The sequence below is a fragment of the Bidens hawaiensis genome, unplaced genomic scaffold (genome assembly GCF_021521415.1).
Source record: "Bidens hawaiensis isolate Kalapana, Puna unplaced genomic scaffold, B.hawaiensis_p1.1 tig00031419_1, whole genome shotgun sequence".
In the NCBI taxonomy this organism is placed as follows: domain Eukaryota; kingdom Viridiplantae; phylum Streptophyta; class Magnoliopsida; order Asterales; family Asteraceae; genus Bidens; species Bidens hawaiensis.
Genome location: NW_027495282.1, coordinates 1 through 27,291, shown reverse-complemented (window position 1 = coordinate 27,291; position 27,291 = coordinate 1). Strand labels below are relative to the sequence as shown.

Sequence of the window (27,291 nt, the reverse complement as noted above, 5' to 3'; positions counted from 1 at the left end):
TTTGTTGTACGAGAATTGGGGGTGTTGGAACTCAAACTGGTGAGATTATTATTATTATATTATAATTTATTTATAAATGGATATAGTTATTATTGCAAAGTAGTTGGAGTATAATTTACGTGACATGTTTGGTCCTTGTGAAATGCGGTTTTCGTTTTTATGGTTTGTTTAAATATGCGATTTTAGTCCAATAGTTTCAAATTTGCGATTTTCTTTCATGTGGTTTCATTTCACTTGCAACTAAACCCGAATTCACTAATCCCATTAAGTCTGGTCGTTAAACCCATCAGCGTGTCTTTCACGTGAGCGACAATTTTGTCCTTTTTCTTCCTAAATACACCCCAGTCCTAATTCACAAACCCCATCAAATGAGGGGGAAATGCGGTTTTCGTTTTTATGGTTTGTTTAAATTTGCGGTTTTAGTCCAATAGTTTTAAATTTTTGATTTTTAACCCTGTGGTTTCACTTCACTTGCAATTAAACCCGAACTCACCAATCCCATTAAGACTGGTAGTTAAACCCATCAGCGTGTCCTTCATGTGAGGGGCAGTTTTGTCCTTGTTTTTCCCAAACTACATCCCAGCCCCTCATTTGATGGGGTTTGTGAATTAGGACTGGGGTGTATTTAGGAAGAAAAAGGACAAAATTGTCGCTCACGTGAAAGACACGCTGATGGGTTTAACGACCAGACTTAATGGGATTAGTGAATTTGGGTTTAGTTGCAAGTGAAATGAAACCACATGAAAGAAAATCGCAAATTTGAAACTATTGGACTAAAATCGCATATTTGAACAAACCACAGGAACGAAAACCGCAAGTTACTCTTTTATTAATAAAACATTGGCCTCGATTAGAATTATGTGCACAACCTAAGCTTTTTTTTAGTGGCATGCAATATATAAAACAGTTAGCGAAAAAACAAAACTAGATTACATAACAAGAAGAAGATTTTTAATCCACTCAAACAAGTAACAGAAAATTTACGATCTCTATTACTTATGCACCGATACGAGTTGTTAGAATGGAATCAAAACAAACTCTTTTCTTCTATCTTCACGAGCACAAACAGTATCGTTTCGAAATATCCAAATCACTCACCAAGCTGTGAGAATAACAACATGAATGCGTTTTTTCTTGCCTGAAACAGATAATGAATCCTTTCAAATCAAAAAGTCCCCAGGTATGAATGATTTTGATCTGACGTAAATCAAGCCATTTAAAAATAGCAGTCCACACACTATAAGCAAGCCCACAAGTACCAAACAAGTGTTCCATATTCTCCTCCAAAGATGAGCAAATAGGACAAAGAACTGACGGCACATCAATTCCCGTATCCGCCAGAATTATGCGAGCAGGAAGGCGGTTTAAAAATATCCGCTCCCGAAATGTTGACTTTAATAGAAACATAACGATGCCAACGGGTAGGTGAAACCCCGTCGGAAAGAAGCATACGATCTATATGTTTTCGTACTGAACTGAATGAAAAAAGATCATCAATCTACATGTTTCCATATTGTTTTAATTCTAACAATTAGAATTGTTAACCTTTGTGTGTATTTCTTTTAACTCATATATTAACCTATCCAATTAATCGTACAAATTAATTATTTGGTTGTATTTTATCAGTACCCATCATAGCACATATGTTTGGTAACGTGTGAGATTGGACGATACATAATAAAAAAAAACAAAGAAAATGACACGTTTCAATACGCTTTATGTTGTAATGCAACTATACTTATAGGTTCTCTCTTATTATGACTATGATGGTTGCAACATGAGTAGAAAATCAACCTCTGGAGGATGTCAGTTTCTTAAGAACAGGCTGGTGTCTTGGCAATGCAAGAAGCAGACAACAGTGTCAATTTCTATACTTATTTTATTGTATTTTTTAGCCTTCTAAAAAAGTGTGTTCTTTTGTTTTTTTGTTGGTGCAAAATTTTGTTTTTAATTTTTTTAATTGGTTAAATGTTATTTTTTGTTTGATTTTTTCTTAGATTTGTAACAACTATTTTTTTTGTTTTACTGAAATCGTTTTGATTTATCGCCACAACGTTTGGGGCTAACAATGCTTGAGTTTTAACGACTCATAGCGCAATGTGCAGTACCGACAACGCTTGGGTTTTACCAATGTCCGGGTTTTGCCAAACTTTATTTTAATTCCGATACTGTAACAAACGTAAACGAAATCTATGAAATTCGCGTTGACACACCGCCGAAAAAGCTCGGTTTTTTACCAGCGCCCCAGTTTTGCCGACTCACCACCACAAACGCCCGAATACGAGTCGACTCGACGTTTCGTACAAAGGTCAAGTAAACATGTCGGTGCCACAAGATTCATTTTTGATTATTTTACTTTTTTCCCCTTCTAAAATATGTTTGTTTTTTTTAATTGGTGTAAGTTTTGTTTTATTTTTTTTATTGGTTAAATGTTTTTTCTTTTGTTTTTTCATACATTCGTAACAAGCGTTGTGGTTTTTGTTTTCCTGAAATCGTGTTGATTTACCGCCACAACATCCGGGGCTAACAATGCTCGGGTTTTACCGACTCACCGCGCAGCGTCCAGTATCGACAATGCTCGGGTTTTACCAACGACCGGGAAAACTTTATTTTAGTTCCGATACCGTAACAAATGTAAACGAAAACTATGAAATTCGCGTTGACCCGCCGCCGAAAAGTTCAGTTTTTTACCGGCGCCCCAGTTTTACCGACGCACCACCACAAAAGCCCGAATACGAGTGGAGTCGACGTTTCGATGATCAGCTTTTACTGACGCTGGGGTTTACCGGCCAAATAAACATTGCTTTAAATATGGTAAGGAAAAAAAGTATAATATGTTATACGATTGTCCTAGAGTCACTGCCTTAGCGTCAGGGACCGACCGCGACGTCACCCCATTCGCTCACCTTACTTTTAGTTTTTATTTTTTGTTGTCGTTTTGTTTTAGTTCCAGTACCATAACAAACGCATTTAATGCTGACTAAATTCGCATTGAATAGCTGCTATCGTCCGGTACCAACCGACGCTGCCCCATTGGACTATCTCAACTTTTATTCTTATTTCTTTGTTTCAAGTTTGTTTTAGTTCCAACACTGTAACGGTCGTTGGTACTATTGACTAAATTCGCGTTGATTCGTCACTGCAGCACTTAGGTTTTGCTAACAGATTTTACCGCGCAACGCGAGTAACTCACTAGTTTATTGTAAACTGAAAAACTTTATAGCCATCGCAAAACACGGCTTCTATTTGCTAGTTAATATAATTTTTAATTAATGTATTTTATACTTAATTAAAAATTTATTATTATTACACTTAAAATTATGATATTAAATGATACATCTACCTAAACTAGTAAAAGAAAATAATCTGAACACATGGCATTCTAAGGTTAATCATCACTATTAAATTCCCGCCTAAATCACTTCTCTTCTATTAATGGAAAACAAAAAAATATATATGTATTGATTATAAATTCAACATATCGTATTAATTGATCAATCTTTATTAATTGAATTATTAATGATATAAATTATATTGTAAATATACTTAATATAAAAAAACATTAATTTAATATATATAATAATTGCGTGTCATAAAGATATTTTCTTTAAAATTAAAATGTATATAAAAGAATTTGTGTTTAAAGAATACACTAACATTTAATTTTTGAGACATCTTCATATTGAAAAAAACTATAATAATTTTGTTTACTTTTTACAAATATCCAATGTTTAATAAGTCTTAAAAATCATAGACAAAATTTTCATTTTTTATATTTAGTATAAGACTATTATGACAGTTGAACAACAATGTGTTTATAAGGATATCATGAAAGTTGTTCAAAAAGGAAAATCTGGTATTTTTTTTTTTATGATTTAGGGTTTAGGGTATGGAGTGAAAAACATTTTTGTGAAAGGCTTTAAATACATCCTTCAGATCTAAATGCGTTATTGTTTTAAATGCTGCTTCTAGTGGTATTGCTTTTTACATTAATTAACTTTTATTTTATTTCTATTAAATTATTCATTGTAATTTATACATTAACTTATACCGTGTAATACACGGGATTCTAAAGCTAGTTATCATATATAAAAAGAATCAAAATTTAGAATCGAAGCTTTGGAACTCGAAAAGATTTGGTGACGAACTTTGATGTTTGTCTCTCTTGAATTGGTGGTTTTTGAACTGAAACTTATTCGGTTAGAGCATTCTCATCCACACCCTATCTTCAAACCAAAAATTACACTAAAACTCACTTTATTTTCTCTCTTTATTTTAATTAAATAATACTTTTTATACCTTTTATCATTACATTTTCTCTTTCTTTCACTCACAACCACTTTCAAAATATATTAAAAATTATAGAGGATGAACAGTAACTTTTCAAATATACAGAAAAATCACTAGTTTTTCTAAAATATAAAAACTCTTATCTCACAACACCCTGAATCACTCTCTAAATTATAAAAACACCCCTCACATAATATAAGGGGTTGGATGAGAATGCTCTTAGATATGGTAAGTGAAGTCAACGTATGGAAATACTTACTCTTTGGCCCTAGTAATATTAAATACGTGGCATATTTAGTCCTTGAATTATTATTACATTTTACCTTGTGAGAAAAGTTACTAGTACGGGGTAAATGAGCTGAGCCATAGCTCGACTTGGCTTAAGCTTGGCTCATTTGGATTTACAAAGGCTCAAACTCGTTTCTAGCTATTTTGCTAAAGCTCGAATTTGGCTCGTAAGTCATTTTTTGAAGCTCGAATTGGGTCATTTTTTATTTGTTAATTAATATTAATACATTTTTATAATATTTTATATATTTTGAGAAAAACCTTAAAGAGTCTAGGCTCGGCTCAATCACGTAGCACCATAAACGAGCCAAAGTTTGGCTCGAGTTCGGTTGTGTTGTACGAAATTAATGTATAGAATTCCAAACAAGTTAGAAATTAAAAATACATTAAATTCATTAAAGCTCGATGAGCATAAACGATCTTCTTATACATTCGAGATCGTTAACTAAAGGAGATTTATTTGAGGCCCTGGCTTGATAAGGCTCAGCTTGTGTCAAGCTATTTATTAATCTGATCTCAAATAGCTCGGCTAATTTGCACTGTAGTTTCTAGTTAACCTTCTTATTCACCTGACCGAACTTAAATTGCGCATAAGAACTATTACATTATGCAGAATGTTCAATTAAAGTTATCTTGAGTCGAATAACTAAAGCATATAAACTTTTTATTTTTTATATTGTCACACCCTGCCATTGGGGCTGGATCATTTAACGACATATTGGTATCAACTACAGAGTTGTGGAAGGTAAATTAGAACTTTATTTCTATAAATTTTACATTTTATACTAAGTCATCTAACTCCCTAGTCAGAGTTCAGAAACATCATACGAGGTTGAGGAAGAAAATGCTAGGGAGTTAGATGACTTAGTATAAAATGTAAAGTTTGCCTACTTTCTGCCCCAATAAAAATCGAAAGATCGCGGATAAAACATGAAATCATGTGCTGCGTATGCGCAAGCATATTTTATAAATATCGAGTAATTAACAATTAGCGCGCAATCATGAGATTTTTCTCATGCGCGAGAAGGGACTCTTAGGTATTCTAGGTCGTTACGTCTAACCACCTAATCCTAAAGTCACGGAGCTCTGATACCAATCTGTAACACCCCGACCGATGGCGGATTATACATCGGGGCGCTACGAATTGTTTCATTACTCGTGACACTATTTGGGTGTCAATATTTAATAAATACATTTCATTGCGCATGCGCAACACACCATAAAGTAACATAAATCACATATCATAACTCATAATATTCAAATACATAAATTTGTCTTGTTATATTTTAAACTAGGTCCAAAGTAAAAGAAAACATCCTACGTGTCCTCGAGTTTCCAAAAGCAGCTACAGCAAACCTGAACATGTGTTAAAATAAAACGTCAACACTTGCGTGTCGGTGAGAAATCAAGTTTAATAGATATAAATAGATAATAACAAAGCACTGCGCGCAACATGTGTATAACTGGTGTTCAACATAGTATGTAAACAGATTGTGATCAAGCCTAAATAGATCATAGCTCATAGTTCATAGCGTGCTCCAAATCGAGCAAAAACAAATAATCATTCGTGTATGTGCAAACAAACCAAGAAAATCGTAACAATAGGTCTCCCGTGTTTATCTAATGGATCCATGAAAACTTCGGAATAGGCCGATCAAAGCGGTTAATGATCAACACATACAAATATACAACACTAGTAAACGTCCATTACACATGGGTTTTGCGCACATAATTTCATAAACAAGTTTAAGACTCAAGTTGTACGAACACATGAACATCCCAAAACGTTAAAAATAAAAGGGGATTAGGTACGAGATTACTCACTTGTAAAAGGTGCGTTGAAAGATAATGCAAGATCCAACTTTTAAACAAGCGAAAGTTAACCTATAAGTAAGAGGTTATTGGTTTAACGATTGGTTTTTATGTCTTGAATATATGTAAGTCACTTAAACAAATTATTTTAAAAAAAATTATATATTATTTATTTACCGAGATTTCTGGACAGAAAAGAAGAGAAGACGGATTGCAAAGAGGGGAGTTGGAGGCGTCGCTGAGGATCTTCGGCTGAGAGTAAGGGAGAAAGATTTTGGGGAGTGTTTAAGTGTTTAATTATCCAAGAAATTAGTTTTATTTATAGGAAAACCCTAGGGAACACATCCCTTGAATTGGGGAAAAAGATCTTATCAAATCAAAGCAAAAGATATCAAAAGCAAGAGATAAGATGGCAGCTGCAGGGGATGGGGAAGGCTGACAGGTTACTGTTCATAGCATGGGAGGGGTCAGTCAAAGTACTGTTCAAGACATGGAAAAGAAGATTTTAAAAGATTATGCCAGTCACTTTTTCCAACAACCAAGAGGGTTGGTAAGCAAACTGCGCCGAAAGTGACTTTTCGGACAGATGTCAGATCTGGCCTACTGTGCCCATACCTTGGCAGGTATAGCACAGAAGATAAGATATTTCAAAAGCATACAGGCTTGCTTAAACTGGAGAAAAGACTTAAGTGTCTAGCGCGAGAAGGCTTGAGTGCGCGAGGGCGAAGGCAGACAGAACGATCCTTAGCGCGCCGCGGGAAGAACTACAATCCTTAGCGCGCCGCGGGAAGAACTACAATCCTTAGCGCGCCGCGGGAAGAACTACAATCCTTTGCGCGCCGCGGGAACAGTTCGCCTCGCGAATCGCAGGAACGGCTGGTCTTCACGCAGGCTTCCTTGTAAGGAGTCTGGCGCGTGGAGCTGCGCAGACACCCTTAGGCGGGAAGAACCAAAGGACAAGCAAAGAGTTAAGAGAGGGGTTCAAGGCTTAAGGGTTAAGCAGAGGGGCGGGACGGCGACAAGAGAGAAGAAAGGGCGGGACGGCGGAAAGAAATTATTATTATTATCATTATTATTATTAGTAATATATATATATATATATATATATATTTGATAAATTTATAAAGATTATAAACAAATTTTAAATCTTAAAATCGGATCCGAAAACGGGTACCTGGGTCGGGTCGGATTTGGGCAGTTGTCACATCCTAATCTCTAGTTGAGGTGTAACCATTTCTTGTTCCAGTGGAGACTATTCAGTATTAGACTTTCAACTCCCACCGTTAGAGAAATCCTCAACTTCATCTGCATTTTCTTCCTCAACCTCGTATGATGTTTCTGAACTCTGACTATCAACATTCTCATTTGTATCTTCAAACTCTACATGTTCTTTATCAACTTGTTGTGCGAATGACTTTCTATCTTTGTAAAGTCCCGCTTCATTAAACAACGGATCACGAGCCCTGCATACTTTCCTGACCTTTGGATCCCAAAGCCTATAGCACATCTTTGTGTCTCCATAGCCTATAAAAGTACACTTCTTCGCCTTATGTTCAAGCTTGTCCCTCTCGGTGTATTTTATCCCAACGTAAGCATCACAACCGAAAACTTTAAGATGTTTGAGTGTAACCTCTTTTCCACTCCAAACTTCTTTCGGAAGCAGGAATCCAAGAGGAACTTATGGTCCTCTATTTATAAGATATGCAGCAATGTTGACTGCATCTGCCCAGAAGGTCTTTGGAAGTCATGCATTTAGGTGCTGTTTGTTTTTTCAGAGGTAAAATGTCTGCAGTCTGCGGACCACATCTGCAGACATCTGTAGAAAAAGAGGTGGATCAAATATCTGCAGTCTGCAAGAAGAAGACTGTTTGTTTTTTTAACGTCTATAGATTGCTAAAATAAATTGGTAGTGGTGTACAAACTGTGGTAGTGGATGGTGGTGGTGCTGGATGGCGATAGTGGTAGTGGTGGGTGGTGATGGACGGTGGTGGTGGATAGTGGCGATAGTGGTGGTAGAAGACGGTGGTGGTGGCGGGCGGTGAGTGGTAGACGATGGTGGTGGGTGGTGGACGGTGGTGGTGGCGGACGATGGGTGGGTGGTGGGGGTGGACGGTGGTGATGGCAAACGATAGGTGGTGGTGGTGGCGGCGACGGACGGTGAGTGTGTGGTGGATGGTGGTGGTGGACAGTGATGGTGGGTAGTGGATGGTGGTGGTGGCGAATGGTGGGTGGCGGTGGTTGTGGACAGTGTGTGTTGGTAGGTGTGGTGTTTTAACCCTCTGTAGACCTTAGATGATCTCAGAAGTGGACGGGCCAAGTCTGCACCAAAATGAGCTTGCGCAGACGTTTTTTAATTGAATGTCTTCAAGAAAACAAGCAGTCTGCAGATGGAAATGCCTGCGCTTGGTATGCGCGGCGTAGACAAAAGAGCCTGTGAAGACTTTTTTCAGAAAAACAAACACCACCTTATTCTCATTGCCCTAGCTCTTTCATTTTGTGCCCTATTAAATATTTCGACTACTCCATTCTACTGTGGTGTGTCAGGAACGGTATTAATCATCTTTATACCCCTCTAGCACAGTAATTAATGAATTCATCCGTCATTGTCAGACTTTAAACACTTTACTTTCAGATTCGTTTCTATCTCCACTGCTGCCTTCCATTTCTTGAAAACCTCAAATACCTCGAACTTGTTTTCGAGAAAATAGGCTCATAGCTTCCATGTAGCATCATCAATGAAAGCAACGCAGTAGTTGGAACCTCCTAATGATGATACTGGTGTTTGTCCGTACACATCAGTATGAGCAAGCTCAAGTTTCTCTACTTTAAGGGATTTTCCTAATTTTACAAAGGTGACCTGTTTCTTCTTGCCAAGTACACAAGGTTCACAAAACCATGTATCAAGTTCCACCATTTTCAAATTTGGGAATTTTCCTTTCTCTGCTAGTATCTTCAAACCTTTCTCACTCATGTGGCCAAGTCCTTGATGCCACAAACATGATGGACTCAGTTCATTAGCCACCGAATTTACCTCTCATGCTGAGATTTCTGCTATGTACAACGCACCCTTTTTCTTCCCACAAGCAATTACCAAGTTACCCCTTTATGACCTTCCATCGCCCTCCTCCGAAAGTAACACCATAACCTTGAACGTAAAGTTGCCCAATAGAAATTAACATCTTTCTTAACCTAGGAATTATTCTGACATCTTTCAGAGTCCATGTAGTTAGGCCTGTAAATGAACCGAATGTTCGCCGAACTATTCGTGAACCGTTCGGCGGAAAGTTCGTTTATGTTCGTGTATTTAATAAACGAACGAACATGAACAAAAAATTTGTGTTTGTTTAATTAAATGAACGAACATGAACACATGTTCCGCTCGTTCATTTATGTTCATGAACATTCGTTTATGTCTTTTTATTTATGTTCGTTTATGTATTAATAGAAATAATATTATCTGGATAGATCACTTGCTTAAAGGTTTCATATTTGTTAATTTGTGCTCATTTAAGTTCGTTTATATTTGTGTTCATTTATGTTTGTTCATACATATGTTCTATCTTTGTTCAGTTATGTTCGTCTAGATTTTAAACAAACGAACACAAATGTCCATTTTTAAATAAACAAACATGAACATAAATATTTGTTCGATTAAGTGTTCGTGTTCTTTTAAATTAAATGAACGAACACGAGCATGCCCTTGTTCGTGTTCATTCGATTCGTTTACAGACTTTCATTATTTACATTGATGAATACATTGGTCTCAATCTCTAGGCTCTGCCGATTTTGTTTGTGTTCGTGAACCGTTTGTGAACATATTAATTTCCTTAATGAACGAACACGAACATAAAATCCCGTTCGGTAAGTATTCGTGAACCGTTCGTGAACACATTATTTTCTTAAGCAACGAACATGAACAAGGCCTTGTTCGGGTTCGTTCAGTTCGTTTACAGCCCTACATGTAGTTCCTAAAGGAGTCTTCAAGTCAATATCCCTCATCCCGGTAATACTTAGAGCCTCATCATTCGCAAAACGAACTTTGCCAAAGTTTCCTGTTCTGACATTCTTCAGGATCTTTGTGCTAAACGTAGCATAGAAAGGCGCACCAGAGTCCATGATTCAAGACTCAACTGTGTTCTCAACACAACAGACTAGGGCTTCATCGTCTGAAACTTCTTTGTAGCAACATTTACTTCCAAAGTAGAATTTACTTCATTTTTCTGTTGAGGTGCCGAAGGGTTAGTACATTGACTTTTGAAATGCCCATTTTCCTGGCAATTCCAGAAAGTAATATCTTTTCTTGGCCTAGACTTGCTTCTTTTTCTAGATTTTGATCTACCCCTATTGCCTCCTATATTCCTGCTCCGTCCTCTACCTTCAACACTTAGCAAAGTGCTTGATGATTCTCCACTATTCCTCCTTCTAGAATCTTCATTCAAAATCAAGTCACGTACTTTGTTTAAAGTCAAAGCATCAGATCCAATTGAACTGGGGACTGCAGTGATTGTTCCTGACCAACTGTTAGGTAATGAAGATAAAAGTAGGCAAGCTTGCAATTCATCATCAATCTTGAACTTAATCGATGATAAACGTCTTAGGTGAGAATTGAAGGTGTATATGTGCTTGGTAACAGAACCTCCCTCTTTCATGCATGTGTTTACCAATTCCCGGATTATGAGCACCTTATTTGCAGATGATGGTTTCTCATACATGTTTGACTTCACCTTCTTGTCGATAGCTTTCCACTCATCTGTAATCTTCTCAGGTGGTTCCTCTAAAGCCACATTCAGATCCTTTTGTATTAGCAAATCCGTGATTTGCATCTTCCGTCATCCAAAGTTTTGTCCATCCAACTTCTCGATTTTCATTTTACCCTCATCAACCATAATACCAGAGATCAAAGAGTGAGAGCCAACACTGGCTCTGATACCACTTGTTAGGTATTACGTGTACGTGGCTGACCCAAAAGGAGTCGGATATGGCTACAGAAATCAATACAATACAACGGCTCGGGCCTTAAGAAATTAATGGTATTTCTAATCAATTTTTAAAACGAAAAAACAATGGAATAAACGAGAAGTTAATTGCACAGAAATTAATAACCCAAAAAATAAACCAAAACACGAACCTGAAACAAACCGGTCGACGGCTCCTGTTTCTATTAAAATTGTGATCGGTTCCTCGATTATCACATTACGGTGATGTGATGATTGGTGGTTGACTTTTTGCAATACACAATTGCAAAATCAAATAATAAAGACGGTGGCAGTAGGTCTTCATTGGAAACTCAAATCCCAACTTGTAATATTAAATAATTCTATGGCGGCATTGGCTTTTCTCAAAAACACACAATAGCAAACAATAATTTAACTATTATATTAAAATAATTTAAGTATTATATTAAAGCAACACGTAGTTTTTTATGGCCTTTAAGGCTGAGGGGTGTGGGGGGCGCGAGAGGGGGCGCGAGTGGGGGCTCCAGCCAATAATATTGTGACGTGTGGCAGAGAGAGAAACTTGATAAGATGGGTGTTGGTTGTGGTGCTCGCGCCCCGGGCCCTGGTGTGGAGGGGCGCGAGAGGGGGCGCGAGCGGTTTTTTTTTATTTTTTTATAAATGTATTAAAAAAACGTATTATTAAAAAAACTCATAAATTATTTAAAAAAACACACATTAATTAAAAAAACACATTAATATCTAAAAAAAAAATTAAAGTACTAAAAAAAACATTATTCTTATTCTTCGGCTTGGTCTTCTTCGATCAACCTCTTCCGGATACGTTCCTTTTGTTTTTCCATCAGCATTTGGTCGACCGGATTTAGGTTACTGAAGTCTCTTGTAAGGAAGTCCAAATCTCTCATTCTTTTTTTTTTCCTTTTTGTCATTAGAGACCACCTCCATGGTTTTGTTGAATTTATTGAGGGATTCAACAAGATCGGTGATATTTACGGCTTCCCCCTCAGCCGGTTTTTTCCCCCTGGCGTCCCTTCCCAATGGCTGCCTCCTCGGCGGTGAAGACGTTTCCTCCCCCGCAACGTTTAGGTCGAATCCAACCCGGCAATCCGACCCGGCGGAAGTGCTATACGCTCCAGACGAACTAGTTTTAGTCCGTTTCGGCCCTACTTCCGCATCAAGGTCCGGCGCCACCAGCTCAACCCACTTAGAACACCTTCTCAACCTCTCCCACACCTTTACATCGTCCCACGTCTTCACCGTCCCATACCTCCGCAGGCACTCCTGCTTCCACTCTTCGACAGTGAAATTATAAACCGCCAAATCGTCACTGCCACTTGGTCTCATACGACCGGCGTTCCTGTTGAACAGATTAGTAAACAAGCCGACAAATTTTCTGATTTCGGTCCACCGACCCGAAATCATATCGGCGTTCCGCTCTGTACTCCCAACGAGCGAATAGAACGTCTCCCTAACCTTTGTCCAAAAGACCTTGCTCTTTTGGTAGTCCGCTGCAAAATGCATAAATAAATTTGTAAGTCATTTAACTTTTTTATTTAACTTTTTTATTAAAAATCAATTTTAAAAACGTTAAAACAATTACCGCAACGCCGATCCTCAGAAATGACTATCCAAGCCCGACACAGGGCTTCCTTCTCATCCGATGACCACGGAGTGGTTTTCCGTTTCGTCCTTCCAGTCGAAGCCGAACCCGACCCGTCCGTTGCAACTTGTTTTTTCCAGTGGACGCGTCTTCTTTGTCCCGCAGCTTCACCTTCTGGTTCTTGTGTCTCCGGAACAACAAAGTTAGGAGACGGTTGTATGTTGGATGGTTGAAAGCCGGATGATTGTTGCGACCCCGAATAAAACATCGGTTGGTCCGGTGCCGACCATAAATCGTCGTAACTGTAATCTGAATCTAGGTTTGGGTACCAATTTCCAGCCATGTTTTTAAAAAAAGGTTTCGAAGATGGGGTGATTTTGGGTTTTGGGTGTGGTATGTGATATTGGTATGTGATATTGGTTTTGGGTGTGGTATGTGAGAATGGTTTTGGGTGTGGTATGTGATATTGGTTTATATAGAGGAAAAAAAAAATTTTTTTAATACACATTATGAGCCAACGGCTCTATTTACGCAACCCAAGAACCCTTCACGCGTTTTCCCAGCCGCTACCCCTCTTGCGCCTGCCTCTTTTTCCGCGCTCGCGCCCCTCTCGTCCCTCTCGCGCCTCGGTGGTGTGGTGCTCGCGCCCCGGGGCGCGAGCGGCCGGGCTCACGCGCCCCCTGTCGCGCTCCACACCCCTCAGCCTTAACAATTTTCAAATTGATAGAATGTGTATATCCACGTAGGATTCCATTTCAATAATTTTCAAAATTATATTTTCTAAAATTATAGAATGAAAATTATAAATGATAGAATGTGTATAGCTATCCACATGGCCTTTAACACATAGTTTCCTATGTGTATAGCTATTCATATAGGATTTCAGTACAATAATTTTTAAAATTATAATTTTCAAATTATAGAATGAAAATTATAAATGATAGAATGTGTATAGCTATCCACATGGCCTTTAACACATAGTTTCCTATGTGTATAGCTATCCACATAGGATTCCAGTTCAACAAATTTCAAAATTATAATTTCCAAAATTGTAGTTTTAATTTTTACAATTTTCAATTCATAAATGATAGAATGAAAATATGCTGTTGGTGGGAATCAAACTTACTACCTTACTTTTAAAATGTTTGTGGCTTACCAACTCAACCAGGATGCATTGATATTAACCTTATATTTTTCTAAATTGGTATAGATTCACAAGATATGCTATTATGTATATTATTAAATTTAACTTTTTTGTGTTAAATTTTTAACCAACCGTGTATTACACGGGCTTTATCCTAGTACTAATATAAAAGCAATAAAGATGAACACGAGATTTACGTGGTTCGATCACGATGTGTAACCTACGTCCACGGGCAACGAACAGGGTCTCTTTTTTTGTTGAGGTGTTCAAAAAATTACATTATACAATATTGTTTATATAAGGTGACTAACTAGGGTTTATTTCTTTCTTCACAAGTTACAAGAAATAATATAAAACGGACTACTAAAGTTGAGTGGGTCGCCAGCCCGTTCACTTCTAGTCTTCAACTGCCCAACCCAAGACATGCCGGGGCTACAACCGTATTAAACCCAACAGTGCCTTAGACAAAGTACATGAACACATACTAAAAAGTATCAACTAAAAAGTTGATGACTTCTTTATTTAAGTTCATATACATATAAAAGTATTTATGGGTATGGTGTATTCTTAATCAAGTTCACAATCAATCCTGCATCCAGGCATAAGTCCCCAGCTTAAACCTGAATGTAACCCTGCCGTTGATCATTCTTCTGCTAAACAATGATCTACCAACAATTAGACTACGGGCCACAAACGATCCACATATCTCAGTGTGTAATGATCACCCTTACATGCATCTTTGCTCTAATCTTGATAAGGACCATGATCTCTCTGTGAAGGGTATTTTAAAGCATGAATCATGATATCCTTTAAAATATGATGATCATATGAAGCTCTTATTTTCGCAAGAGGCTAAGGAAAAGTATGAAGAACTTGCTTAAAAAGCCAGTAGAAGATAGAATGAAGAAAATTTGTCTAGCACCCATAGGACACGTCTAAGATTGGGTCGTGTCATTCGTTGTACTCCCATGGTTGATCTAGGCTCGAACTATGCGCATGCTTTACTAGTCTTCCTAAAAAACATATTTAATATGCTCAGCGTCTTTCTTTAAAAAATGTTGGTTTTACTAAAATGAGAGTTAGTTCACAAAAAATGAGTACCACTTTCAACTTGTCACTGCCGCAGCATTACACGGATTTTCTACTAGTATATCACTTACTGGAAAAAGGCTGGAGCTTATGTATTCTAATGGTTTTACTAAAGGACTTAACATTCAGTCAAGTTATTGTTCATATAAAAGCAGAAGCAGTTAGTAAAACTACAAGAGCCAAATAAACTACAGAAGCAGTTAGTAAAACTATTAGAACCAAATAAACTATTATGGCACTGTACATGGACAACTAGCATCAGTATTATAAAACTCCCGACTATTAACACTATGCACCGAATAATTGCTAGTCGTTACCTCACCGACTTGTCGCCGATTAATCCCCATTTGTCCAAATCGGTATGCATTTATGAAAATCTACATATAAATTTCAGTCCGATTAATCACCAGTCCCTACCCCACCGCCCGACTAGCACCTAGCTATTTCTACAACATTGACTAGTATATTCTCCAACATATTCAACAGCATTGACAGAGCCTAATACATCATATTAATGTTTTCGTAACACAGACAGTAAAAAAGGGGTCAACCGGACTTTGTTCGTTTTAAACACTTATTTTTGTAAATTACATATTTAACAATGTATATTCTATTACAAACACCACCTCATTAATCTTACCCAAGTTAATAACATAAATTATAAATTTACCACCCATTTGTCATTGGAAACTGATCATGAACCTAAAGATGTGGCGCATAGGGGTTCGGCGCCCCATAATAAGCCAGAGGCAGAGTTGCTTGCGATGGCACCGGTGGATAAAACATTGGTGGAGCTTGAGCCGCCGCCATCAACGCCACCGAATCATTATTATTCCTGATAAATAAAAATATAGAAATCTATTATATAGATGTATATAACATAGCAATTTTATTCTATAAAACATACATAGACGTGTATTATCATTTGTTGAATTTAATAAAAATTACAGTTAATTACACAGATGGTCACTGCGGACCCTGCGGTTCGAGCAAAGCAACATGTTTTAGTACTTTCAAAAGTTGTATGTTTAGGTTTTGTGGCTTCTGCTAACTTTTCTGTAAAGTCTACATGTAAAATGACCAAAATGCCCTTAAAATTAAAGAATAAAAAGAAAATAAATATGATCATTGTTATAGACATGACCAAAATACCCCTGCTATCAAGAACACATGAAGTCGGAATCTTGATAATCCCTCCCTACAACCTAAATTCTAAACGTTCAATGCTAAAAAAGTAAAAATGATCGGATCCATAAGTTAATGTTCAAGGGTATTGTAGTAATTTATCTAGTAGAAAAGTTAATAGAACCACGAAGCCAAACATGCAACTTTTCAAAGTTAGTACCCGAACATGTTACTTTGCTCAAACCACAGGAACCATCTGTGTAATTAACTCGAAAAAAATATCATTAAAATATGGTCTCAAATCATGAAACTTACATTGAATGTTGACCACCAGTTTGTTGCATCATTTGTGTGTATATGTACTCATCAATTCTCTGTTTTGCCAATGCAACCTATTTTCAATCAAATTTATTTAATTATTATTTAAAAAAAAAGAAAAAAAAACTTTTATTTTGTGCCACGTCAGCAATTTTTAAAAGAACCAACCTGCTGAGCACTACCACCCAAATGAATTTGTCTATGTTTATTTTCACCTTTTCCACCATGAACCTACAAGATATTACTAAAACTTCATACAATATTTAACAAAAACTATAAAACAATAATGCATTTAAGTAATAAAATAATAAATAAATGTAAAATAGTTAAATACTTTAATTGTTGCTCCTGATTCTGTTCTGATCCTTGATATGTTCGATCCATTTCTCCCGATTAATCCACCAATAAACGTCTCGGAAATCATCATCTCCAAAGTTACATATTCAGCTGAACATGACATCACATTTAGAAGTGAAGTAAACGAACCGAACAAGTAATCAACATGAACAATTAAATGAACGAGGTTTCTTGTTCATGTTCGTTCATTAAGAAAATGAGTGTATTCATCTTCGTTTATGTTCGTTTGTTAACAGTATAAAGAAAATGAAACGAACATAACTGAAAATAGATCAACGAACATAATCGATTGAACTCCAGTTAAAAGTAAACGTAGACATCAATTTGTCAGGCTAAAAAAATTAATAAAACTAGAATAAATTGTAGTAGGTCTAAAAGATTTTAATGAACACATAAAAAAAGAGCGTAAATGAGCGAACATAAACGAGCATAAATGAGCGAACATAAACGAACAAACGAACATGTGTTCATGTTCGTTTGTTTAACTATAAGAGAATTTTTTGTGAACGAACTTACAAGGAACACAAAAGAGCATATATGAATAACATAAATGAACTAACGGGACATGTGTTCTTGTTCATTCGTTTAACTAAATAAGCAAAAAAAATCTGTTCATGTTTGTACTTAAATGAAAGTAAACGAACATAAAAGAGCGTGAATGAACAAACAGAACATGTGTTCATGTTCGTTCGTTTAACTAAATGAACAGAAAGTGTTGTTCATGTTCGTTCGTTTATTTATACATGAACAAACTTAAATGCATGTAAGCGAACAAACATAAACGAGCTTAAATGACTGAACATAAACAAACATTAAAGAAATGAGCGAACGGAACAAGTGCTTATGTTCATTCCTTTAGCTAAACGAACAAAAAGTTTTGTTCATGTTCGTTCATTTATTGAAAAACATAAACGAACAAACTTAAATGAATGCACACTGGCGAACATAAACTAGCATAAATGATCGAACATAAACAGCCTTCACAAATGGGACATGCGTTCATCTCCGTTCATTTAACTAAATGAACAAAAAGTTCTGTTCATTTCCCTTTGTTTAACAATTAAACAAACATAAACAAACTTCCCACCAAAAGGTTCACATAACATTCTGTTCGAGAGCTTGATTAAGATTCAAGTGAGAAGTACTAAATAACCTGAAGAAGGGTCCACATATTGCTGAGGTGGCCGATGCATGAAACCAAGATTATAAGTCGGGCTGATGGAGATTATTTGCTTAGGTGGATTATCCCTACATAAAATAATAATAATAACAATAATAATTAAACAAAACCATATACATATCATAAATCATAATACAAAAACACTAAAATCCAAACCTTAACTGACGTCCAATCTCAACGAGTGCCTTCAACACTGCAGGAACGTCTCCTGATATCTACAATTATTTTACATAAATAAATAAATAAATTTATTCAATGAATTTAGTTAAATAAAGCCATTTAAGAAGAAGATAAAAGTCAGTAACTAACTACCTGCACTACTCGATCAGATTCATGAGCAGATGCACATAATGGTAATTGATTTTGAGCAAGTACGGTAACAGTTGCACCAGAGGAGTTTCTTAGTTGACCGATGTTTTGACCAGATACACCGATCAATCCGCCAGCTTGGCAACCGGATATTAACAGTCTTATTGTGTTTGCTGCTACGTGTCCTGTTGTGACTTTCTGTCCTTCAGTATTATTATCATCCTAAACAATAGAGTTTAGGTACATATTTCATCAGCAACAATAAACCAAAAAAGAAAAATAAATAAATAAATAAATTAAAAAATAAAAAATAATTAAAAAAAAACAGAAACACAAATAAGAAAGTGAACAAACACACTGCTTTGACTTTGCAATTAATACCAATTTTCCATGAAAGTCAACAAACACTGTTATACCGTATAAAGAGTACTGCTAAAAAGGAATAATAAAACTTAGCTGCTAAAACTGTATGATATTCTATGTTAATTATGGCCTTGGTGTGCATTAGGATTGAGAGTAAAAGTTAAATGCATTTATTGTGTCAATATCGAAAAAGAACTGCACACTTTATAGTACAGCTGGTATAATAGACAATATACGTATAATCAAGAACAAATATGCTTCCAAAACAAGCAGATATTTTAAACGGAGTACAATATGAAGAAATGGCCTTAAACCTTTGCGTACTATTGTACTGGCAAATAGAGATGAGCAAATGCGTGGTACCTATACCGAAATCAGTACCGATTTGGTACTGAATCGGTACCAAAGTTTTGAGTTTCGGGATCGGTATGGTACTGGTACCGGTATTTCCCGAATTTTTACCTTCAATACCAGTACCGTCCTAGTACCGTACCGGTACCGAACCGAATATTTCAGTACGGGTACCAGTACCAAAAATTTGTAATTTTCGGGATCGATATTTTCAGTACCGGTACGGTACCGAGCTCATCCCTACTGGCAAATTACCCATTTATCAAATAATGACTCTTGTTATAGAGTGAAAGAATAACCAGGATTATCAGTATCAATATCATCATAACCTTCAGAAGTTATGCATTAAAATTTATTAGGATTATCAAGATCAATATAGCCTTGGTATAGAAGTTATGCATGAACTTAATGCTCTCTAGACGGAAACCTAATATTCTTGCAGCATTTATAACCAACCAATTATTAGAGCTTCTTTTCACAAAGCCATAAAAAGTCTATACAACTAACTAAGCAAACGGTAAACCAAAACCAAGGAAGAGAAAGTATTTACTACTTTTGAGTGCTGACATCTGATGCAAGTTCATGTAATTGCTTCCAATAACAGAACAAGGAACTTAGAGCATGTTTGGGATTGAATTTGAAAAAAGCTTATTGGCTTATCAGGGTTTTCAAAAAGCCATAAAGATAAAATGTGTTTGGCAATCATAAAAAACTTTCTTATTTTAGCTTTTTGAAAAGGTTAAAAAGTACTTTTCCAAAAGCCAAAAATCCTGGCTTTTCAAAATGGCCTTTTGAAAAAGCCAATAAGCACGTTTCAATCTCAATCCCAAGGTCTTAGATTCAACAATTATGTTTTGGAAAAGATGGTAGTATTTTAAAATTACTAAAAATTATTGTACGTAAATATAGAAGCAAAAGTTTGTGTGTGTGTGTGTGTCGGGGGGGGGGGGGGGGGGGCAGAGGAGCGACCGCTTTTCTTACTTTAATCCTTGATTGAACCAAATCACTAAATTACTAAATTATAATTAGACAGTATCTTGATAATCTTGCTATGAGAACTATTCTCAACACTCCTATCATACAACAAACTATCAAGGCAAGGCAAATGAACATATACCATATGGGAAGATAGGTGTTCTGAATAAGTTAATTCTTCACACGAAACTTCTAAATATATAACCATGTGATTTACAAAAATTATAGTGTCGGTCAACAGTCAGTATTCCTACAGTTCAAACTAGAAATAGACACCACCTACAGAATTCTCATATTTGTCGCAATAAGTGGGAGGAGGGATGAATGGGAGAAGAGGAATACGTTGACATGGGGAGGGAGGAACGGGGACGAGGAGAGGTGGGGGGGGGGCATCTTTTCGAAGGAATATAGAAAGAGATTGTTATACCTTTGGCCTCCAAATGCAACATCGCCTTTATAAGATATAGCCCAAATTTTCTTTGATCTACATCTGCTCTATCAAAACGACTGATATTAAAAAAGAAAACAACTTTAGCACATATTCTAAACAAAAGGCTAAGGGGAAGGGGGAGGTAGTTGGGGGGGGGGGGGAGGGGGAACCAGACCATCGGGAATGAGAGGTGCTAGGTTTTTATCAAAAATAGTTTCTAGAAATTTTTTTTAATAATATGCACTGTAACTATGAAGTTATGTTTTTAGATGACAGCAACAAAACAAATATTAAAAAGTTAAGATTTGATATATCATCACCATGAGAACCAAAGTGCCAATTTGACGGAGTGCATTCTCTGCCTCAGTAAAAGTACTCTCACTATCTTTAGAGCTTATGATGATTACACGCTCCTCGTGCCGCTGCATTCAAGTAAACAAACAGATAGTTACAATAAGGAATATGCAAATCAGATTCTAAAAGGTAAGTATGCACACAGTATTCTGTAAGAGGAAAACAACTTATGCATTTCTATTTTCTAGCATAAATTACAGATGCATAGGCAGCAGTTAATCATATATAGCAGTTGATTCCAAACAACTAAAAACACATCGATTTTAACTAGGAGTGCATTCAAGCCAAGCCACTTGCAAGCTACTCAAGATCGGATCACCAAAAGGCAAAACGAGCAGAACCAAGCTCGAGCCTTGTGTGGGAAAATCGTTTAGGCTCAACGAGCCTTGTGAATTTTTAATTGCTATTTGATCAAAATCGGCCAAAATTGAAAATTTATGTATCAAATTTTGGTATGCGTATATGTATATTTGAAAAATTACATATAACCTTCAATCTGATTAACCGAATTAACCGGTGGTCCTTATCCCACAGCCCGAAGAACGCCTAGAGAGTTTTACAAAAATATTTAGGCCCAAACTCACTCTTTTGGGCCAAAGCCATAACAGAACGGTTTTTGAAAACCAAACAAAACCCGACCCAGAAACTTATAAATAATCAGTAATAAATTTACTATTCTGGGCCAAACCCAAAACTTAAAACCCGAAACTAAAAAACCTAAAGTTTCGAGTTTTGGGCCAAACCCGAAACTTAAAATCCCAAATATACAACACCCACTAAAAAAATTCCCCCATTTGGGCCAAACCCAAATCTTAAAACCCGAAACCAAAAAACCTAAAGTTTCGGGTTTTGGGCCAAACCCGAAACTTAAAACCCCAAATATTCATCACCCACTAAAAAATTCCCCATTTTGGGCCAAACCCATTAAAACCCGAAATCCGAAAACACAAACTTTCGGGTTTCGGGTTCGACTAATTCCCAAACCACAATAATGACAACAAACGAACCGCAACGGCATCTGCAATCTTAATATTAGCCTTCGTCTCATCTCTAATCTTCTGAATCCGGTGTCCACCTCTTCCGATCACTTTTCCGATCTGTTTTGACGGCAATAATATTCTGAATAATATGTCTTGACTTAATACTGCTCGACGCTTAATCGCCTGCACTTCGTTCGAGTTTGTATCCTCACGGCCGCGCTTTGCCGACGCCGGAGCTGCCGCCGTGGACGTTGCCGTTTCCGCCGTGGACGGTGGCCGTGGCGGGGTTAGGGTTTCGTGGTGGTGGTTTGACATTTTGGTGTTATGGGAACATGGTGGTGTTTAGTTGTGACGACTTTATAGTAAAAAATAGTATTTTATATAATACTTGATTTTATCCCAGTATTTCAATATTTATATACTAGTTTTGATAATTCAAATTATAAAATTATAAGTAAAACAGATAATTACATAACGTATATGAAAAAATATATTATATTTATGTTTCTATCTATACAATGTGTACATAAATTGATTTTATTTATATTACAAAATGATTTTTTTTAAATAAACTTAATAAAAAAAATGTTTGTGCAAAAACGTACCCGATGATGCTTCTTTCTATTGAAAAATTCATTCTCGGTGCCATATATGTATAATTGAAAGACTTTTGGTTATGAACCAATTTCGGAAATAAAGCTTCTCATACGATAATAGTTCTAGTCACTCAGCCTAAATACAAAAGGAGCGTTACCTTTATTGATATATTTATCAATTTACCACCATTCAAAGGAAAGTAGAACATTAAATTGTAACTATGGATGTTCATGAGCTATGTTTTTCTGAGCTACACCATGAAAAAGATTTTGATAAGTTTTAGAGGGCTTCTCAACTTTGTCATAATGACAACATAAAAAATAACATGTTAACTCATTCAATTTTGTGAATATTTTGTTTCATTTGAGCATAGTCTTACATAACATGCTTCCCATACAACGTTCTGATCACCATTGATGAAAAATTAATGCTGACATAAATATTTCAAATTTGATAAAAAATTAGAAGCATTGATAGGCATGGAGTGGTATGTCGAAAGTATTCGCAATCTTGTCTTACATTTTAATAGTTGAGGGAAAAATAGTCAGTTTGCCAAATCCCGAACCTTTTGATTATTTCAAAAAATTCCCTTAAAAATAAATTTGAAACCCGAATCATGCTTAAAATTCTAACTTTCATACTTTTGACATTTTAAAGTCAGCACTTTGAAGTTTGAACCCATAAATTTGACGATAAATCTATTTTGCATTCTCAAACTTTTAAAAATACTCAAAATTTTCATTTTTGATCCGTAACAAATTTTGACCTAAATACAGTTAGCTTATACCAAACAATTTATTTACCAACTTTTGACCTATAAAATCAAATTAAAGTTCCACAAAAAAGCAGAAACAATTTTCATTTTAGAAACATGATTTGTTGTTGATTTTTGAAAATTCACCAGGTATTTTGAAATATATAGTAAAATAAAATGTTAATATTTATATTTATAAAAATATATATATATTATATAAATATAGTGTAAAAGAAAAGTGAATAATTATTAATTTATTACATATATTAGGGTATATTAGTTTTGGAGGGAAAAAATTGTAAGAATTAACCAAAACATGACAAGTGTCAACATTTATTTTACTTTATTAGAATAGGTAGATGTCTATTTGGATTTTAATTTTATTTGTAAGAAGGTTAATAATTAATATACTTGAGGTTTGATGATGAAATGGTTTCATAAATAAATGATATGTTATAATCCGGTTTAAAAGCTATCTGGATTTGGTGATACCCATTACCTATTTATTTTCTTTATTATAAAATTGTTTCTTAATTATAAATAATATCTTTTTTTAAATAAAATAGGATATTAATTTTTAGTATATCCCTATTTTGTAGGATTTTTATATCAAATATATGATGAGATTAATTTTTAATATAATGAGATGTTATAACCCGTTTAAGAACTATATGGGTTTGGTAAGACCTTTATCCGTGAATTCGAGTCAAACGCGTGAGAAGCCTTCATTTACAAATAAAGCAATCTGATGGCTTGAAAGAATGGTTGTTTACATATTTCGTTTTTTAATATTTACTTTTTGGATTTTAATTTTATTTATTATAAGAAAGTTAATAATATACTTACGCTATGTTCCCGAGTTTAATTTAATGAGAGAAGAGAAAAGATTTGAAGAGAAATAAACAAAATTGGTGTTCCAGAGTTTTTTTAATAAAAAGAAGATGAAAGGAGAGAAATAATGAGAAGAGGTTTTTAGTGTATTTATATTTATTTCCAAATTGGAAAGATATGGAGAGAAGAGAAGAGATGAAGGCCAAGTTCTTAAAATACTTAACATCCTTTCCTTTTCTCATCTTTTCATTAAACTCGGGAACACATAAAATATTTAATATTCTTTCCTTTTCTATCCTATTCATTAAACTCGGAAACACGATATCATTTTCTTTTCTTTCTTTGCTATCCTAATTCCTCTTCTTTTCTCATCTCTCACTAAATTAAACTCAGGAACAGCGTTAGGGTTTGATGATAAAAGGGTTTCATAAAAAAATGATATGTTATAACCCGTTTAAAAGTTATCTGGATTTTGTTAACCCATCATGACTCGCTTATGTTTTTTACTATAAAATTGTTTATTAATTACAAATAATATATTTTTCTTTTTAAATTGGATATTAAATTTTAGTACATCCCTATTTTATAGGATTTCCCTATCAAATAATTGGTAAGATTAATTTTTAATTTAATGAGATTTTATAACCCGTTTAAGAGCTATGTAGTTTTGGTAAGACCCATACCCATAAATTTGGGTTAAATCAATGAGAGGCCTCCATTTAAAAATAAGCAATCTGGTGACTTTCATAAAAGGGGGAGCGACTACATCGTGACACATAGGATTTTAGGGTTTTTCAATTATATATATTATAGATAGATAATAATAATTAAGTAATAAGTAGATAAATTTATATATATATATATATTTAAGGGGCAATTTCATAAAATAGCAAACAACTTTCAAAAGTGTTCCAATTAGGTCACTTAACTTTAAAAAGTGTTCCAATTAGGTCACTCAACTTTCGTGTTTGATTAAATTAAAAGTTTTAACATGGTTTTTTAGCCAATTTCTTTTCTGTTTCACATAGGAAATCTTTTTATCTTTTTTTTTGAAGTTGACGTTGAGTGGCGACATGAATTTTATTTTTTATTTTTAAATTTTAATATAATTAACGTTTTTTTAAAATTTTTAAATTTAACTACATATATTGCAAATTCCGACACCCACATCTTATCATCCATTTCTTTCTTGACGTACACAAAAATCGGTGAGACTTGATTTGAAGATTTAGTGACCCGATTTGAAAAAAATATGCATCAGTGACCTAATTGGAACACTTTTGAAAGCAGATTCTCGGACACTCACATAAGTTACTGTAGATGAGAATTACAAGTCCTTTTGCAGCTGGTACAACCTCTATATTCAACATAATTGAACCCCGTTCTCTTCTGCTACTTCCTCCCTCCATCCATCAACGCCAATCTCAAAATCAACACAAAGTAAAACAAAATCAGAGGTAACGCAGATTCGACCAGCAAGGTTAGGAACTACTTTTGATTTCATTTATATACACTTTATTTTTTACGTACGGTGAAGGTATCAAATTGGACGAAGAAGGATGGCTCTCCGTCACGGCGGAGGAAATTTGTGTAGCGGACCTTATTGTTGGTATGGGTGTCAATTCCAATCAATTAGCTACACTGTAAGCTTGACTTTTTTCGGTTAGCTATTGATACTTATGATTGCTACAATGAACTGAGATATCATTCAATTATGTTTCTTTTCTCTATTTTTGTTAAGGTTGTAAAAGTCGTTAGGCGGTCGACTGGGAAGTCGCAAGTACTCGGGAGTAGTTGAGGATTACTCGGAAAATACCTAAGGAGTACTCGGCCGAGGCGGGGAGTAATCGGGGGTACTTGGCCGCCTAGTCGGGAGTTTTACAACATTTTTTGTTAGGATGTTACATTTCATAATAATTAAAACTGCTTATGAATTAGTTATCATAGGGATTGAAATATGATTGAAAGTTTAAGTGTTATTGAAATCGAGATGTATAGAGGTAAATTGGAATTTGGATCATTTGGTATTTAGGTTTGATCGACGGTCTAATATCATGCCATTTTAGCATCTATACTTATTTGAATCTACTTATCGATCGTTCAATGATTAATCTTTACATATTCTACAACAATTAATCTTAGTAACTAATATACTTCATCATTTTGCATTTTTCCTATTTAGGGATATGTAGCATTCCTTCGACGCTGTGGGGAGGTCCATCATATAGATTTTTTATTAATCTTAATATATTAAACCATCCAATTGATTTCCATCACCTTATTCTGTTGCAGTCCCCCCTCAGTTCACATGAATCTCCTGAGACTACTTGGGTTTGTGTTGTTCAATTTTTTGAGCACTTCATTCTAAGAATAACAAATAAAGCATTAGGGTTCATGACAAACTATCTTTGACCTTGCTATCTATCTTTGCAGCATATGAAAGAAAGGCTTAATAATTCAATATTGAAGCATTCATTATCAATAATTCAATATCACTATTAATAATTTAATATCACTGGACAGTTATGTTATGTAGGTGACTTTTGCTTAATAAACAAACAATATTTTTTTTGGTTCTTTGCAGGAAGCATATAAGAGTTATCTAGATCTACATGAATTGTACAATGATATTGTTGATTTAGGTATGTAAAGCTTCTAATTGATTATGTGGATTAAATGCAGGGATGTTAATCGTGTCGGGTTGGCTGGTTGACAGAAATGCGTGTGAGTATTTCAACACTAACTTGGATGTACTTATCTTTGGGTCAACACAAGCACCAACAGTTTAACTCGTATCTAAACTTAACATTAATAAATGAGAATTTCTTTTTTATCAAAACTTTTATTTCTATTAGCCAAAACTTTTAATAAATGAGATTTTTTTTTTATGAAAATTTTTATTTCTATTTTGGCCAAAAGCATGTGCAAGAACTTTGGAAAGTAAAAAAAAAAAAAAAGAAGGTAAAAAGATAAACACGGGTTAGCTAGCAGTGAATCCTATCATGACCCGTTTTTAAACACTTTAATCCTACACTATATGTTTTTAAACGAGTCAACAATAACACGACCAATTTAAAAAAAGGGGTTAAACTTGTCGTGCGCCCAAATTTCGTTTCATGTGAGGTTTGTCTTTGCTCAAATCTAATTAACCCCTAGGATTGAATTTGAACCATACGATGTGTATTTGCA

At 35.3% G+C, this 27,291-nt stretch overlaps 1 protein-coding gene across 1 annotated transcript; it reads right to left on the bottom strand.

Annotated features, from left to right (window-relative positions):
- Positions 1-15,852: 15,852 nt before the first annotated feature.
- Positions 15,853-22,235, bottom strand: LOC143582044 (flowering locus K homology domain-like). Its single transcript, XM_077064695.1, has 9 exons — positions 21,948-22,235; positions 20,907-21,008; positions 18,471-18,689; positions 18,315-18,373; positions 18,132-18,226; positions 16,956-17,068; positions 16,790-16,852; positions 16,619-16,695; positions 15,853-16,013 (listed from the first exon to the last, which is right to left on the bottom strand). The coding sequence occupies exons 1-9, from the start codon at positions 22,233-22,235 to the stop codon at positions 15,881-15,883; spliced, it is 1,149 nt and encodes a 382-aa protein (XP_076920810.1). The 3' UTR covers positions 15,853-15,880.
- Between the last annotated feature and the right edge of the window lie 5,056 nt (positions 22,236-27,291).